The sequence below is a fragment of the Nicotiana sylvestris genome, chromosome 8 (assembly GCF_000393655.2).
Source record: "Nicotiana sylvestris chromosome 8, ASM39365v2, whole genome shotgun sequence".
In the NCBI taxonomy this organism is placed as follows: domain Eukaryota; kingdom Viridiplantae; phylum Streptophyta; class Magnoliopsida; order Solanales; family Solanaceae; genus Nicotiana; species Nicotiana sylvestris.
In genome coordinates, this window is record NC_091064.1 from 138,606,057 (window position 1) to 138,624,155 (window position 18,099).

Below are 18,099 nucleotides of genomic sequence, written 5' to 3' on the forward strand. Positions count from 1 at the left end.
CTAGAGTTTTAATTTAATAATTTGAGATACCAATTGTTCATAATTAACTATCAAATTATTTGGATACTCATAATTAACTAAATATTGCAAATTAATGGCTAAAGTGTGAAAGTATGGTTCGCCTAGCAGGTGGTGTTAGCCGGGTGCCAGTCACATCATGTATTCGATAAAGCATATATTTGAGAAAGCATAGCAACATTTTATGAGATGTTTGAGTATATGGGGATTAAAAAAAATTCGAGTACTTAGATCTACCATTTGGTTTTAACCTAAGTAGGGGAGTCTTACTATTGGACCAATTTATAGGATATGTGTGGACATTGTTCAGAGTTGTGATATACTAACGGATTTGTTATAACTTAGCATGGTTGAATTGAGGTTATCTTGGGCTTGGATTAGTCGTCTTCGTGTTTCTTTACAATTGCTTGCTATGAAAGACTGTCAAATTTCCGATTTTGATTGAGCTTATTATAGAGGATTCACTTGGTATTCCTCTAGGCAAAGCTACCTCGTTAATAAAAAGTTCTAGATATGATAAGTAAAGGGTATTTGTTGTATTTAACTGTAACTTAAGGTACCAGAGTTGAGTAACCGACTATTGAATTAGTCTTTGTGATTAATGAATTTTTGAGTGTATTTTCAAAGGATTTATCGAGTGCACCCTTATTAAGGAGATAGACTTGGATATTAAGATATCTCTAGAAACCTAGTCTATATTTGTTCTATGTTATAGAATAGCTTTGTGGGTCTAATGAACTAAAAGAAAAAGTTACAAGATTTTAGGGTTAAGAGGTCGCCAGACTAAATATATCACTTTTGAGGTGATTAAGTTCTATTAGTTGAGAAAAAATAAACTGGTAGATCTATATATGCATTTATCAATAATTAATAGAAGACTTAAAGTGTGATGAATGACAAGTTTTTTTCCCTATACACTTAAGTGATTTGTGCCCTCGGTTATATGGTGTTATGTTATATTCAAAATAAAAGTTATGATCTGAACACTACGAGTGAAAGATAAAAGAATTAGATATTCTGAAGAACATGTACCAAAACTTGTCATGGTTGGTGTGAACATATGGTGATGTCTTTTACATAGTCAAATGCGCTAGTTATCGTCATGAACTAGATGAACCGAGTATTCAAAATTGTTCCTAAGTCTTCTTGTTATTAGTTTATTAACGACAAATGAGAATATCTTCATAGTTGATAGAAACATATACAACAGTTGAGAAGGGTCTTGTAGACATCGAGATAACATTAATTAAATACTAGCATCACATTTGTAAATCTTTATTCTTATAGTGTGATATTGTGAGACTTATGATGTCTAGTAAAAGGGTGATAGATCGTTGGTATTAATCCTGCTAAGGCTAGAGCACTTATGACACTATTATTTTTTTTGAGCAAGCAAAGTTTATCCGTGTGAAAGTCCTGCCCTTATTGGAGGGGTTAGTCATAAGCACTTAGAGGCGGAACCTAATTGATAGTGAATAATTATAGAGCACTATAGCTAAAGAGTTAAATGTGTATATAATCGTGGGGGTTGAGTTGAGGAGATTTGCACCCGAAGAGATATAAAGTTTACAATATTCAGTATTTTTGAGACCCACAAATATACATTAGGATTGGAGAAAGTGAGTTAATATTGTTAGGAGGTGATACGGGGTATCATAAATATTATTCCTTAATTTTATACTATTCATTTGGTAAATATAAGTGAGACTTCGTGGTTAGTCTATTACATTAGTTTAGAAAGTTGAGATCCTAATTTGGAGGAGCGTGATTGGCTTGTTGAGATCTTGTGCCGATTTCGTCCAAATCACCTATATAACATATTGGCCTACGTAGCGGTATATTTGAGAGATACTTGCAATTCTACGAGATTTCGCATCACCATGTGTGATAGTAGTAATAATGTGTAAAACATTTATACGGGGGTGTATGGATGTGTTTCAACACAATCGTACGTTAGATTATTAGGTAAGGTCATATGAATGTGTTCCAGCTTTATCGTACATGAGATCATTATATAGGGGTATTTAAATGTGTTCATGCACTACCATATATAGAACAATGGTATGGTCGTGGCACTTGTATGTGTTCTAGTGCAGTGAATGCATAAGAGAGTATGAGTATCCCGTTCTAATACTAGCTAGATGGATATTATATAGCGAGTGGTTTATGATCATTTTTTTTAACCGAGTTTGTACCTCATATTAGTTACTAGTTTGTTATGCAGATCTTGTTATTTGAGGCATCAAATGAAGTTAGTATAATCTGCCAGTTGGTTGGTTCGAACCTGAGGAATCATAATTATTGGGTCCATAGTTGGTTTAACAACTTTGGGGAAGTTTGAATTGAATGCAGAAACGACTCCGAATAACATAGTGCAAATAATAGTACTATACCGATAAATAAGAACATGATTTAGAGCTCATGCAAGATAAACAAGTCTTTTTCAAGGTTTCTCCCATGCAAAGAGTTTGATATCGAGTGAAAAGATAAGTTTAAAATATATTGACTCGTATGAGATTCTGGTCGAAGTGTACTGGTGGCATTGAGAGTTACCTTGTATTCGAAAGGTTTGACTGTATACCCTATGTGCATGTGTTTGTGGTTAGAAGATATATTCATAGCAAGAGTCTTCAACTAGAGAAGTGAAACTAGAGGAAGATTTAACTTACGAGGAACGTCTAATATCCACTGTTAATAGACTGCGATAATTAAGGTCGAAGAAAGTTGCTTTAGTGAAAGTGTTATGGTACAACCACCAGACACATGAAGCTACGTAGGAGTCCGAGATAGATATACAGAGCAAGTACTCACAGTTGTTTGAGATGTCATGTACACTTCCTAACTCGTTCGAGGACGAACGATTATTTAAGTGAGAGAGATTGTAATAGCCTAGAATTTTAAGAGTGAACTTTTAAGTAATTTTTTTTAACTTCCTATTAAATTTGTGCAGAGGTAATAATTGTTGCACATTGCAAATTGAAAATTAAAAGTAAGTAATTTTAATCTATTATCTAAAAGTTTAATAAGTGGGCCAAGCCCACCTTGTTAATACCCTCACGTGAGATTATCTTACAAAGAGTTAGGTATATTAGTTCATTAGGACTGATATTTGATAAGGAGAAAAAAAATCAACTCAAAGAGGGACTATTTGGAGAAGCAGACGGCGGCAATACGATGGAAAATAAATGGTAGTTTGGGCTCGATTAACTTACACTACATGGAGACCTTGTGTGGAGAATTATAAACAATAAGGTATATGAATATGTTAATCTAATTCTATCCTTCAGTTGCATATTAATTTGAATTGAAGTAATTAGTTTAATGATGATACTACGATTGAATGTAATTATAATGGCTATGATTTAGAATAGAATAATTATTATGAAATCATGACATTAATCATTATAGCAATTGGAAATATAGGTTAACGTATTAGTTCTATGGGAATGCCACTGTTTTGGTCGTTATGTACTATATTTTTTTTTAAAATTGTATACTTGCTAGGAATATTATTTTGGCACAAGAGTACAAAAATGTTGGATATAATATTCACCAATTAAGTTCGGATGGTGATATTAAATGATGTTTTGACTTTAAAATATGTATTTGAGGTGTAAAATACAGACATTTAAACCGAAGCTTGAAATTTATGAAATATGAGATTTGATCTGTCAGTTAGCACTAAGATTAGAACTTGATTATAGGTTTCAACTCTTGACCTATGAATAACTCGGAAATATAGTTAGATCGGGGATTTAATCATACTGATGAGGAGTTTTAGTAGTTTATGATATACCTACTCCAAAAAATAAAACAAAATAAAATAAAATGACTCCAACTAAATTGATTGATAATGCTAATCAATATTTTGCATAGGTTGCGGTCATTGGAGGCCGTTTGGTCGATGTTTTGGACGTCGCCAAAATTGCGGGACTGGTCGTTATCAAGGTAAGTGAGACTTTATGCTTTGATACTTGTTTCTCTAAAACCCGTTTTCAAAGTGTATTTTCTCTGCCTGGTCCATGTGTTGGGAGAAGCGTGCGCTTGGCAGAATCGGTGGTCTTAGACTAGCCGCAAATATATTATTTTATAAATTGTTTGATAGTGTGATACGGCTGTGCGCCATAAGGTTGAGTTTTGTAGTTTGATACAGCTGTGCGCCATCATATTGAGTTTGATACGGCTGTGCGCCATGATGTTGAGTTTGATACGGCTGTGCGCCATGATATTGAGTTTGATACGGCTGTGGGTCATGATATTGAGTTTGATACGGCTCTGCGCCATGATGTTGAGTTTGATACGGATGTGCGCCATGATGTTGAGTTTGATACGGCTGTGTGCCATAATGTTGAGTTTGATACGGCTGTGCGCCATGATATTGAGTTTGATACGGCTGTGCGCCATGATGTTGAGTTTGATACAATTGTGCGCCATGATGTCGAGTTTGATACGGTTGTGCGCCATGATATTGAGTTTGATACGACTGTGTGCCATGATGTTGGGGCATTGTGTATGCCTTTGTACATCACCCGGGCATTGTGTATGCTCTGTTACATATTTGAGGCATTGTGGCGCCGTTGTGGACTCGTGGTGTGTTGCTATATTTCTTTCACTGCAATTATGATAAGTCCTTAGTGGGTATCCTTGTTGGTTAATTCTTAATAACTTTGTTGATACACATATATTGAGTTATTGTATAATTATCATAGTTACTATATCATTCGTGTTGTGGTATGTTTGTATTTTCCAACACTTATCTAGAGGTATTTAAAGTGGCGGGTCGAGGATCTTACTGGGTTATATTTACGTATAACTCACTCCTTATTTGCATGTCTATGCAGATACCATTGGTGAAGACGGAGCTAATAGCTGACGAGTTCGTTGGAGTTGATTCAGTTATTGAGGTGAGCCGCCACATTATTCGTGGAGGCTGCCAAAAGAGTCTTTATCATTTATCCATGTGATGTCTTTTGTAATTCTCTTAGATGCTTCATGGTCTAGTGTAGAATTTTTGCTAGAGTTTTAATTTAATAATTTAAGATATTAATTATTCATAATTAACTATCCAATTATTTGGATACTCATAATTAACTAAATATTCCAAATTAATGGTTAAGGTATGAATGTATGGTTCGCCTAGCAGGTGGTGTTAGCCAGGTGCCATTCACGTCTCGGAGTAATTTGGGACGCGACAGACACTCCAAGAAACATGGGAACGATTCAAAGGAGTGTTGGTTATATGTCCGCACCACGGTATTCTAGATCAGATGTTGGGGCAGCGGTTCTACATGGGCTTGGCAGATGGCGTGAAGGGTAATGTTGATGCTTCAGCTGGTGGAGCATTTTTGAGCAAAACATGGAGAGAAAGCCAGAGTCTGCTTGATAAGATGGCACAAAATTCGGGGTGGACAACCAGGAATGCACCTATCACTCTAGTAGTTCACTCAGTGCCCTTAGATCCATCCAACACTCTTGCAGAAAACATGGCCACATTAATGACACAAATGAGCATACTCACCAAAAGGGTGGAAGAGTAAGGGCAGAAGCAACAGGTACACATTGTAGATACTACCAATGGGGGCTTATGCACATCTTGCATTAGTCAGCCAATTGGTAACCAGTGGAATGCAGAAAGTGATCATCATTATCACCATGAGGACATGAATTATGTGTCTAATTATGGAGGCTAGAGATAGGGTGGTCAAAATTGGGGCCAACAAAATCTTCCATACAGGCCAGTCCAGCCATAGCTCAACAATGGAAACATGGGAGGTATGAGACCTCACAATAATATGGCACCTTACCGAAGGCCACAGGGATATAATAAGCAGAATCAGCAGCAGGGGTATCATCCTCCTCAGCAGCAGCATGGTGGAAGGCAGGAAGATGGGTTTGCTAGACTCGAGGCAATGGTGCAACAGGTTATTGGATCAAATGCAAAAATCAATGAAAGAGTAGATGCACATGAGTCAGCTATTAAGAATATTGAAGTGCAGATGGGCCAGATTTTGATGTCGTTGAATAGTCATCCTCATGGGACACTACCTGCAGACACTCAGATAAATCCAAAAGATCAAGGCCCGAAACAGCTAATGGCAGTGAGTCTACGTAATGACAGAGACTTAGAATTGGAGCAAGTGAGGATTCGAGAAAGCAGACAGGCTGAGACACTTGTACCAGTGCCCATTGAGTTAGATGAGTCAACGAGACTGATAGAGGTGACAGTACAACCTGCCCAGGAAGAACATGATATCCAGATTAGGGCTGAGAAAGATGTTGAGACAGCCTAGGAACCGGTAGTTGAGGTGGTAGCTGACAAAGAAAATACCCACATCATTGGGAAAAAGAGAACCCCCGCACCATTCCCACAGAGGCTGGCCAAATATCAAAAAGAGGAGCAATACAAGAAATTCTTAGAGATGCTGAAACAAATCCAAGTAAAAATTCCATTGATTGATGCTTTGAAAGAGATACCTATTTATGAAAAAAATGATGAAAGACTTGATGTCCCGAAAATTCGATTTTCAAGACTTGGCCACGGTGACTCTTACGCAGACCTGTAGTGCGGTGGTGACTAAACCAATTGCTGAGAAGCTGTCTGACCCAGGAAGTTTCACAATTCCATGCACCATTGGCAACTTTGCTTTCACCAAAGCACTTTGTGATTTGGGGGCTAGCATAAATCTCATGCCCCTGACGATCTATAAGAGGTTAGGGATTGGAAGAGATAGACCCACTTCTATGTTGTTGCAGCTGGCTGATAGGACTGTGAAAATACCCTCTGGTATCCTGGATGATGTATTGATCCAAGTAGGGAAATTTGTGTTCCCTGTAGATTTTATGATTCTAGATTGCAAGGTGGATGAAGAAATTCCCATAATTTTGGGAAGACCATTCTTGGCCACTAGGAGAGCTCTTATTGTTTGTGAGACTGGGGAGCTCAAGATGAGGTTGAACGATGAGGAGATAACATTCAATGTACAGAAATCTATGAGGCGACCAAGTGAATTCGCTAATTGTTCTCTTATTGATGCCGTGGATGTAATCGTAGGAGCTGATGATGAGGCGCTAACTATTGAGGACCCCTTTGCTGCATGTCTGGTAAATTTGGATGAGGTGAAAAGGGAAGAACTGGCAGAATGGGTATTGGCTTTAGAGGGCAGAGGGTTTTGGGATAGAACTCTGGAATTCGAACCCCTGCATTTAGAAAATAGAGAAACTCCTCCAGCCAAACCATCCATAGAAGAACCACCAAAGCTTGAATTAAAGCCACTGCCCGCCCATCTCAGGTATGAGTTCCTAGGACCTAACTTCACATTACCAGTTATTATCTCATCTAGTTTATTAGATGTGCAGGCACAACAACTTTTGCAGGTGCTCAAGAAGTATAAAACTGCCATTGGGTGGACCATGACAGACAATAAGGGGATCAACCCAGCCTATTGTATGCATAAAATCCTGCTGGAAGAGGGACACAAACCTTCCAGGGATCACCAAAGAAGGCTGAACCCCAATACGAAGGAAGTGGTGAAGAAAGAAGTGATAAAGTGGTTGGATGCGGGAATCATTTTCCCAATATATGACAACAACTGGGTTAGCCCGGTGCAATGTGTTCCTAAGAAGTGTGGCATGACGGTGGTCAAAAATGATAACAATGAGCTGATCTCTACAAGAACCGTCGCAGGCTGGAGAATTTGCATGGACTACAGAAAATTAAATCTAGCCACCCGGAAAGACCACTTCCCACTTCTCTTTATTGATCAGATGCTAGACAGATTGGCAGGGAGGTCTCACTTCTATTTTCGGGATGGGTACTCACGGTACAATCAAATCTCCATTGCACCAGAGGACAGAGAGAAGACCTCATTCACTTGCCCATATGGCATTTATGCTTTTCGAAGGATGCCCTTTGGCCGATGAAATGCACCCGCCACATTTCAAAGGTGCATGATGACCATATTTACTGATATGGTAGAAGACATAATGGAGGTATTCATGGATGATTTCTCAGTGGTGGGAAACTCATTCGATGAGTGCCTTATAAATCTGACCCGTGTACTGAAACGATGTATCGAAACTAACCTGGTTCTTAATTGGGAGAAGTGCCATTTCATGGTACAAGAGGGCATAGTCTTTGGGCATCGGGTATTAAGTAAAAGGATCGAGGTTGATCGTGCCAAAGTTGATGTGATAGCAAAGCTACCTCCCCCCACTTCAGTCAAGGCAATTAGGAGCTTCCTCGGGTATGCCAGTTTCTACCGAAGATTCATAAGAGATTTCTCAAAAATTGCAAACCCTCTCTGTAAGTTATTAGAAAAATATCACCCATTCTTATTTTCTGATGATTGCAGGGTAGCATTTGAGGAGTTAAAAAAGAGGCTAGTCACAATACCCATCATTATTGCCCCCGACTGGGAGCAACCATTCGAACTTATGTGTGACGCTAGTGACTATACAGTGGGGGTAGTGCTGGGACAACAGAAAGACAAGCTAATGCACCCGATCTACTATGCCAGTAGTACGCTGAGTGGAGCCCAACTAAACTACATTGTGACTGAAAATGAGATGCTTGCCGTGGTGTTTGCATTTGACAAGTTCAGGTCATACCTGATTGGCTCTAAGGTAAAAGTATATACTAATCATGCAGCTCTTAGGTACTTGATTGATAAGGAGTCTAAACCACGCTTAATTCGTTGGGTGCTGTTACTACAAGAGTTCGACCTCGAAATTCGTGACCGTAAGGGCACAGAAAAACAAGTTGCTGATTATCTATCACAACTTGAGGGAGCTGAAAACGTAGTTGAGGTTAAGGATATTCTAGAACCTTTCTAGATGAGCAGCTGCTCACTACAAGTCTTGAGGAAGTGACATGGTATGCAGACTTCTCAAATTACCTGGCAAGCGGTATAGTGCCTTATGACCTTTCCTTTGTACAAAAGAAAAAGTTTTTTCGTGACTGCCACATGTATTATTGGAATGAACCTTATCTGTTTCAAATATGTGTTGACAATATGGTCCGGAGGTGTGTCCCCGAGATATACCAATCTTCGATTTTATAGGCATGTCACGCATCGGTTTATGGAGGGCATTTTGGAGGAGTCAGGACAGCCGCAAAAGTGCTAGAGGCCGGGTTCTATTTGTCAATAGTGTTCAAGGATGATTACCAATGGGTGAAGGGATGTAATAAATGTCAATGAACCGGGAACATCTCCCGTCTCCATGAGATGCCCATGAACCCAATTCAAGAGGTTAAATTGTTCGATGTTTGAGGATTGATTTCATGGGCCCCTTCATCAGCTCCTTTGGAAATAAGTACATGCTCGTTGCTGTAGATTACATGTCCAAGTGGGTGGTAGCTGCATCATTTCCCACCAATGATGTAAAAGTGGTGGTGGGGTTTTTAAGAAGAACATATTCACCCGTTTTGGGACCCCAAGAGCTATTATCAATGACGGAGGCACTCACTTCTGTAATCGAGCTTTTGAGAAGTTGCTGGCAAAGTACGATGTTCGCCACAAGGTGGCAACACTATATCATCCTCAGACCATTAGATAGGTTGAAGTGTCTAATAGAGATCAAGAGTGTATTGACCAAGACTGTAAACGCCACAAGAACTGATTGGGCAAAAAAGTTAGACGATGCACTCTAGGCCTATAGAACTGCTTTTAAAAAATTGATTGGTATGTCACCATATAAGTTGGTGTTCGGGAAGACCTGCCACTTGCCAGTGGAACTTGAACATAGAGCTTGGTGGGCACTGAAATAGCTGAATCTAGACATTGGGGCTGCGGACGCAATGAGAATCACAGAACTGCATGAGCTCGACGAGTTCCGATATCTAGCTTTTGAAAGCACAAGGTTGTACAAGGAAAGAATGAAGAGGTTGCATGACCACAATATTGTTGAGCAACATTTCAACCCCGGGGACATGGTATTGCTTTATAACTCAAGATTAAGGCTATTCCCAGGTAAGCTCAAGTAAATGGCCGATCACACATGCAGTGGGCGCGATTCTTTGAAACAATTTGTGTACCCAGAAAAGAGATTGTTTGGATGAAGTATGGTTGGAAGTTTCATTCCTCGGTGCTAACCTTTGAAAGGAAGTGCTGGTTGTATCTTATCAACAACCGTCTGATCCCGTCCTCCAACACTTCAGAGGTGAATGGCCCTCGAGCGGCTCTGATTTGGTGCTTCATTAATGGTCACAACTTTGACGTGGCCAAAGTAATTCATGAGGAGATGTTCACCCGTTGTCCAATAAAAAGGTATGGGTTCTTTTTTCCTTCATTGGTTACTAAACTTTGCCGGGAGGCTCGGGTGCCAGAAAATTTGGATGTTGATGGAAGAGTGCCAAGAGACCACAAGTTCCGAGCTGACAAGGTCACTACTAGTAAGGAGCTGATGGCAGCAGGTGATGATGCTAGTGGTGATTCTGATAACTCTGAGGAAGCAGAGGCTGAGCAGGAGGAGGCGGAGGATGAGCCACAAGCCCATGAGGAAATTGCAGCAGTTCGTGCTTGCAATTTGAACCCAGACACTGTCTCCTATCAAGAGTGATCTTTCAGGGAAGTTCCTTTACCTCACTGTTCGTTATTTTGTATGCCATGGGGACACGACTTCACTTTGAGTGTGGGGTGTGGGTTACTTCAATGTATATATGTATATGTAACAATTTGACTGATTAATGTCTCTTCGTTTCTTCTTGATTGTTTTTGGTGTTTTAAGTAATAGTACATTAGGTAAGCTTAAGGTATGTAAGTAAAAGAGGAATAGGAGGACTATTTCTGATGACAGATCTTTTAGACAGTCTTCTTGATGGAAGTAAGTCTAAAGAAAATACCAAAATGATTTCGTATTTTTCTTGTTTTGTTTTAGGTAGTGTAGTAACTCCCCATTGATTTTTCTTTGGTCCACGGTTCTTTTGCAAGGGTTTATCTTGAACCAGGTGTAGGTAGTTTTTGTTTATTTTGATTTTAGCTTTTAAGTTAGTATTGATGGGCTACGAGCTGAAATAGAAAAGGGAAACCCTTGGCATTGATACACCTGAACATAGTAGACACTAGAGTATAACACTTAGTCTCAGTGGTTAATTTTTGCTAAAGTGCCTTAAATTATATGTTTGTAACTTACTTGAATACTCAAAAGACAGTGCCTAGATAAGCCAATCTGGAGTGAGTCATATGCCATGTGTGTGTGAGTTGTACTGTATTCTATTATTTACATTCAATGCCCAGAACTTGCCCTGTGTGTTTGCAAAGCGAAATAGTAGTTTCATTTAATCCTAGAAGTGATATAGGCATTTATTTGTTGAGCCAGATATATAAAGTAGACCCACCCAAATGTAATACATCGTAGTCAATCCCGTTGAGCCTTTAAGCCTGTTTCTTTGGCAACCACATTGCAAACCTTGCCCAATTGTTTGAATGGACATCTGTTTGAACCCCGTTACCTCCATTAAGCACTTGAATGGTAGCAAAATATGCAAAAGCTAAAGTGTGGGGTGGTGGTTTGGTTTTTGAGTGGAACCAATGAAATAGAGGAAGGGTGCAGTTGTTTGGAAAAGTAAAAGAATAAGCACCACTAAAGAGTAAATGTAATAGTTGATAAGTGGTGATTTGATACAATTGCACCTAATGGAATGAGATGTTATAAATAAAAATGTGGTGGAATGTCTGGACTCTTGTTGACATAAGTATGGTTTTGAAGGTTAATGTGATTGTATTAAAAGTGCTTAGGGAGGTTAGTCACTATATCCAAATATATCCTACCCGTCCCTTAGCCTACATTACAACCAAGTGAAGTCCTAATTGATCTTCGACTGAATGGGCTCGATTAGTAGAGTAGTACACTACGGACATCTGTTTGAATCCCGTTACCTCCTGTAAGCACTTGAATGGTAGCGAAATATGCAAAAGCTAAAGTGTGGGGTGGTTGTTTGGTTTTTGAATAGAACCAATGAAATAGAGGAAGGGTGAAGTTGTTTGGAAAAGTAAAAGATTAAGCACCACTAAATAGTAAATGTAATAGTTAGATAAGTGGTGATTTGATACAATTGCACCTAATAGAATGAGATGTTATAAATGAAAATGTGGTGGAATGTCTGGACTCTGGTTGACATAAGTATGGTTTTAAAGGTTAATGTGATTGTATAAAAGTGCTTAGGGAGGTTAGTCACTATATCCAAATATATCCTACCCGTCCCTTAGCCTACATTACAACCAAGTGAAGTCCTAATTGATCTTCGACTGAATGGGCTCGATTAGTAGAGTAGTACACTACGGGCAAGCCTATGGTGCGTCTTTGTGGCATGTGAATGTTCTTTTTGAGAGTGAGCGGATTCTCTTCATCGAAGTTCTTAATTGTTCTTAATATTAATATGTGCAGAACTACTCTCTTGTGTGATGTAAGGGCATGTGATTCACGAAGGAAAGGTAAGTCTTGACTAATGTATAGAGTAATTTGAGTAAGTACGAATTTGCACGGCACGCAAGAGTCGACTTTTGAGGCAAAGATTTTCACTACTCGGCGTAACTTTGGTGATTTGTTCTTGGTGTGATACGTTAGGGGAAAAGACTTAGCGAAGCGACCTTTATAGAGTGTGATGGATTGCTCGAGGACTAGCAATGATTTAAGTGTGGGGTGTTGATAATAGGCTAGATTTATGTAATTTGTCAACTGTTTATGCGTAGCTTGACTAGGTTTGACTATTGTAGGATAGTTAAATGATGGTAAATTGGCTCTATTGTGAATTTCATGTTTTGCAGGAGCGAGTACGCGTGTGAGGACTTAGAACTGTAATTGGATCTAGATTGAAGCAAGGGAAGCCCCTCGGAGCTGAGTACGTGGGAAGAAGAGAGAAAGAAGGGCTGAAATGAGGACCCAGACTAGCGCGACCGCGCTAGCCTAGGAATTTGAGGCAAACTGGTAGGCCATATGCGCGGTCATTAGCGCGCCCACTAGCGCGACTGCGCTAGTCCAGCTCCGGAAAAATGAATTTTATGAGTAAACTTGGAAGTTCGAGGGCAATTCCACAAAACCTAAAAAGTGGTCCAGCTCGCCCAAAGGAGGATTATCAAGATCTGGATAGCTGAGTTCAAGGAAGGAGAAGCAAGAGGCAAGGAGGAGACTTCAACATAGACTTCTTCATTTCTTCCTTTTGTATTTTACCATTTGTGATGAATTTGGCTATTGTTATGATGAACACTAGTATGAGTAGCTAAATATTTAGTCTAAGGTTTTGATGGAACCTATTGAAGGATGCACTTCTTGTTATGTTAATATAGATTGCTCGGTTTAATCTCTATTTGTGTCAACTACGTTCTGATTATATTTAATTGATAGGATCCTCAATTAGCTGTGCCTATTTAGTATGCATAACTCGGGAGAGAGTGCATATTTAGGTAATTGTGGAACAACACCACTGTCAGAGTATATGAGGGATCAATAACCGAGGGTTTAAAGGCAGGATTAGCGATAACGAACCCTTGGGTGCAATCTAAAGTGAGCTGTAATATACAAAGCCAACTAGCGTAACTCGGAAGAGTGCGTCTAGTAAATTGTCGTGATTACTCAGGAGAGATTTACGGCAATAAGAGTGCTCATGATTGATAGAGGCGATTAGGCGAATCTATGTGAAACATAACCGGAAGGGATTCCATCAATTGGGGAAATAATAACCTTAGATCTTTCTTTTAATTGTTTACAGCTTAATCATAATTAGTCTTTATTTACTTAATTGCAGTCCGTCATAGTTAGTAAAAATATCCTCAATCGTTATTCAAAATATTTAGGAAGTTGATTACGTAGAATTAAGTGAGTCTGACAAGAGTAATTGATAGGTTGATTCCTTGTGGGTTCGACTTTGGGCGAAATACTCAGATTATATTTGCAACGTCCGTTTGTCCTTTTTAATAAGGCGTAGTTGGGTGTGATCACCAAGTAATTACTTGGTCAAACAAACATGCTAAAATTGTATAATTACATTTTATTACACCTCAAATCCGATTACAGGGTGGCTTTCCAAACAGGCCCTTGCTGCTTTTTATACGAGATAATTTGGTTTTGCTTATATCTACAAGAATATATTTAATAATTTTTTTTGATGAAGTGATGTCCTGGGAGGGGCGGCTCTAAGGCTTTGGGCAGTGAGGCCATTGCCTTAGGCTCACAAAATTTGGAGGCCCCAAATTTATTTTAAATTATTATTATTATTATTATTATTATTATTATTATTATTATTATTATTATTATTATTATTATATACTACTACACTGCATATAAATAATTAGTATAAAAATTGTTACAATATATTTTTTTGTTACTTGATTGAAGTTATTTTATGTCACGGCCCAAAATCTAACCATGGTCGTGATGGTGCCTATCGTGTTACAAGGCAAGCCTACTTCCCAAAATATTACTACTAAACCGATTATAAGAAATTAATAAAATATTTCACTATTTAAATTTTTCATAAACTAAATCAACTCTAAATATAATATAGAAAAATACGGAAACGAGCCCCAAACATCGGGGTGTCACTAAGTCATGAGCGTCTAAAACTATAAACTAAGATATCTAAACTATCTAACTATCCAAAAGAAGAAATGACAAGAGGAGTAACAAGGTCCTGCGGACACTAGAAGCCACCTTGCAATCTCCACAGATAGCCGGCCTGAACTCAACGATCGTCGCGCTCTAACTCACCTGGATCTGCACATAAAGTGCAGGGTGTAGTATGAGTACAACCACCTCAGTAGTAACAGAAATAACTAAGGAACTGAGCAGTAGTGACGAGCTAAGTAAAACAGTCCAATTATTTATTTTCACAATTTTTAAAAAATAAAGATGAATAAATAGGTAAATTCCATAACTCAGTAAATATCAAAAAGATATTTAACAGATAAATGCAGCAACAACAAAAGTAAATGCAACTTCACAGCAATGTCACTCCATCACTCAGCACTCGCACTCAACACTCAACACTCAATACACTCAACACTCTGCACTCACTGGGGGTGTGCACACACTCTGGAGGGGCTCCCAAAGCCCAAGCGCTAAGTACGGACAACTCACGTGCCATCATATCAATACCTAGATCCACATGGTCAACTTACGTGCTACGCGGACAACTCATGCGCTATGGTATCAATACCTGGACCCGTACGGTCAACTCACGTGCTACGCGGACAACTTACGTGCTATGGTATTAATATCCTCACAACCAAGCTCTCGACCTTACTCAATCATGTACCTCACTAGCCTCACCATCATCAACAAATAAGGGAATACAGCCCACATCAAGTATCACAACATATTAGCAAATAACAGAGACTGAGGTAAACATGTACAATAATTTCTATAACTGAGTACAAATAATGTTAGCATGAATAAAACATAAGTGTGATCTCTAACATGAAGGCAATCAAGTTCAACAACAAGTAAACACATAACCATAGATAATAGCTATTAGGCCTCACAGCCTCACAGGACGAACCAAGTCTCAATCCCTCGTGGTGCACACTCACACGCCCGTCACCTAGCGTGGGTGTCACCACCAAACAATCACATGATATCAATTTATTCGGGTTTATACCCTCAAAGCCAGAGTTAAAACTGTTACTTACCTTATCAACGTAAAATCCTACTCCGGGATGCCCTCGCCTCTGGACTCGGTCTCCAAAAGCTCCGAATCTAACCATAATCAGATTAACACCATCAACATATGCTAAAGAATCGAATTCCACAAAAAAACTATAAAATATACCAAAAATCCGAAATCGGCCAAAATCCGGCCCCCGAGGCCACGTCTCAAAATTAGTCAAAAATGGCAGAATAATAATCCTAGTCCTCTCCCGAGTCTAACCATATAAAATTCGTCAAAATCGGACTTCGTTTGGTCCCTCAAATCCTCACTTAAAACTCTCCAAAACTCAAACCATAACTCCCTCAATTTCACTTTGAAATCATCAATCAAATCCCAAAAATGAAGATGGATTCATGAAATATAACCAAAACCGAGTAATGAGCACTGAACCCAATCCATATGGTGAAAATTGCCTCCAAAATCGCCCAAATCCAAGCTCCCCTACTCAAAATATGACCGAATGAACAAACCCTAGTTTTATATATATTTTTCTGTCAGTTATTCTGCCTCGTTTCTCATGCCAAGTGATCCCAAAACTTGTTTTTATGCCTCCAATAGATTCCTTGTGAAATGCTAGTCAATTTAGGCTTTTGAATCACTCAATTTGACCTTATAATGAATGATATAAGTAGGTTTTAATATTTGCAAATAGTGCAAATTTTTAAATATGTCATCAGTGGCAATTTCGTAATTATTCTGAAAAATCTGGCAACCTAATTCTTAGTAAAATGACCATACAATTCTCATACAATGTCCAAGTTCGAAGATTCTTTTTGCTACGGGTCCATAATTACGATACAGATCTAATGCTTCAATCAAAAAAAAAATCAGAGCTCGTTTGTTTAATATGATATCATTTATGCTTGAAGAAACGATGTCGAAACATAAGAAAAACGAGTGCAACACAACCCAACCCAATCCGAAACTTACCCGAGGCCCTCAGGACCTCAACCAATAATTCTAACAAGTCATATATCACTACCCGAACTTAGTCGAATCTACGAAATACCAAAACAACACCAAACCACCATATCAACCTCGAATTCAAGCCTAAGAACTTCTAAACTTCCAACTTTCGCCAATTAAAGCCTAATTCTATCACGGACCTCCAAATTACATTTCGGACACACTCTAAAGTCTAAAATCACCCAACGAAGCTAATCGAATCATAAAAATTCAAATGTGAGTTCGTTTACTTATAAGTCAACTTCCGGTTGACTTTTCTAACTTAGATTTCTAACTAAGAGAGTAATTGTTCATTTCACTCCAAAACTACTCTGAACCCAAACCTACCAACTCGATACAATTCAACACAGCTGAACAACACATAAATAAGCATAGATGGGAGAAATAGAGCTATAACTCTCAAAATGAACGACCGGGTCGTTACATTTTATACCAATAAATTTATAAGTTATGATAACCCCCCCCACAATTAATTAGTATATTTGCTTCACTCTTCAATTTTAATTTTATCCTTTTTATATAGGAAATAAGTTATATATATCGACAACATAATGAATTTCCTTTACATATACTCTGAAACTGCATGAACACAAAAGCATTCATGCACCGATTTTCTTTTACTGTAATTTGACATATTATATTAGGATATTACAATTTATTTTAGATATTCACTAAAAAGTGCGACATAATAGAATCAACTACAATTATCGTTTAAATTGATCAGAAGGAGTAAGTATTTTTTACACTGTCAATACTTAAGCTATTACGTTATGTACGTTTATTTCTTTTGCTTGTTTGTGATGGTACCCAAATCAAAATTACTTTGAGTTCGGGATCTCAAAATCCGATAGTCCACCACTTTATTTTTTGTGCTCTTCTGTCTTAAATGATTAATTTGTTATTTAAAAAGCAAATTTTGTTGTTAGTGTAAATACTTTTATACAATAAAGTTAAGGGCCTCCGTAACGATCTGGCCGATCGTTTTGAGAGTTAGATCCCCGATCCCCTATTAACTACTTTTTCCGTATCTATTTCTTCTATTGTGACTTGCGGGGAGGTTACATTTTGGGTTTTGGAAGTGTTTGGATACTTAGTCCCTAAATGGAGGTTTAAGTGACTGTAACGATCCGACCGGTTGTTTTAAGCTCTAGTGTGTTCTTCAGCAGTTTGTTGCCATTAGCAGCTTTACTTCAGGTATTATGACTTGTACGCATTGTCGGAATTGAATTCAAGGAATTTTGGAGTTGATTTGGAAAGAAAATTCTCATCTCGAAAAGCTTTAAGTTGGAAGAATTGACTTAGAATGGATTTTTTTAGTAAACAGCATCTGAATTAGGATTTGAAGGTTCCAACAGGTTCGTATGATGATTTTAGACTTGGGCGTATGTCCGGATCCGATTTTGAATGACCCTAGAGCGTTTCAACGCTTATTGTGGAAGTTCGCATTTTTGGAAGAATTTCATAAGTTTGGG

General features: G+C 38.4%; 1 protein-coding gene and 1 long non-coding RNA gene across 2 annotated transcripts; both read left to right on the plus strand.

Moving 5' to 3' along the window:
- The first annotated feature begins 3,145 nt into the window (after positions 1 to 3,145).
- Positions 3,146 to 4,925, plus strand: LOC104222190 (uncharacterized). Its single transcript, XR_709889.2, has 3 exons — positions 3,146 to 3,270; positions 3,895 to 3,966; positions 4,860 to 4,925. It is a non-coding gene; the product is annotated as an uncharacterized lncRNA (long non-coding RNA).
- Positions 4,926 to 6,507: 1,582 nt separating this feature from the next.
- Positions 6,508 to 8,850, plus strand: LOC138875736 (uncharacterized). The gene is made up of 2 exons (XM_070154600.1): positions 6,508 to 7,568; positions 8,370 to 8,850. Exons 1-2 carry the CDS (start codon positions 6,508 to 6,510, stop codon positions 8,848 to 8,850), a joined length of 1,542 nt encoding a protein of 513 aa, XP_070010701.1.
- The last annotated feature ends 9,249 nt before the right edge of the window (positions 8,851 to 18,099 follow it).

What these genes read in the sequence shown, in the direction of transcription:
- LOC138875736 (XM_070154600.1), top strand. Translation starts at nt 6,508, where the DNA reads ATGATGAAAGACTTGATGTCCCGAAAATTCGATTTTCAAGACTTGGCC. An exon ending in AAGAAAGAAGTGATAAAGTG is followed by an intron (nt 7,569 to 8,369) that starts GTTGGATGCGGG and finishes TGATGATTGCAG; the next exon opens with GGTAGCATTTGAGGAGTTAA.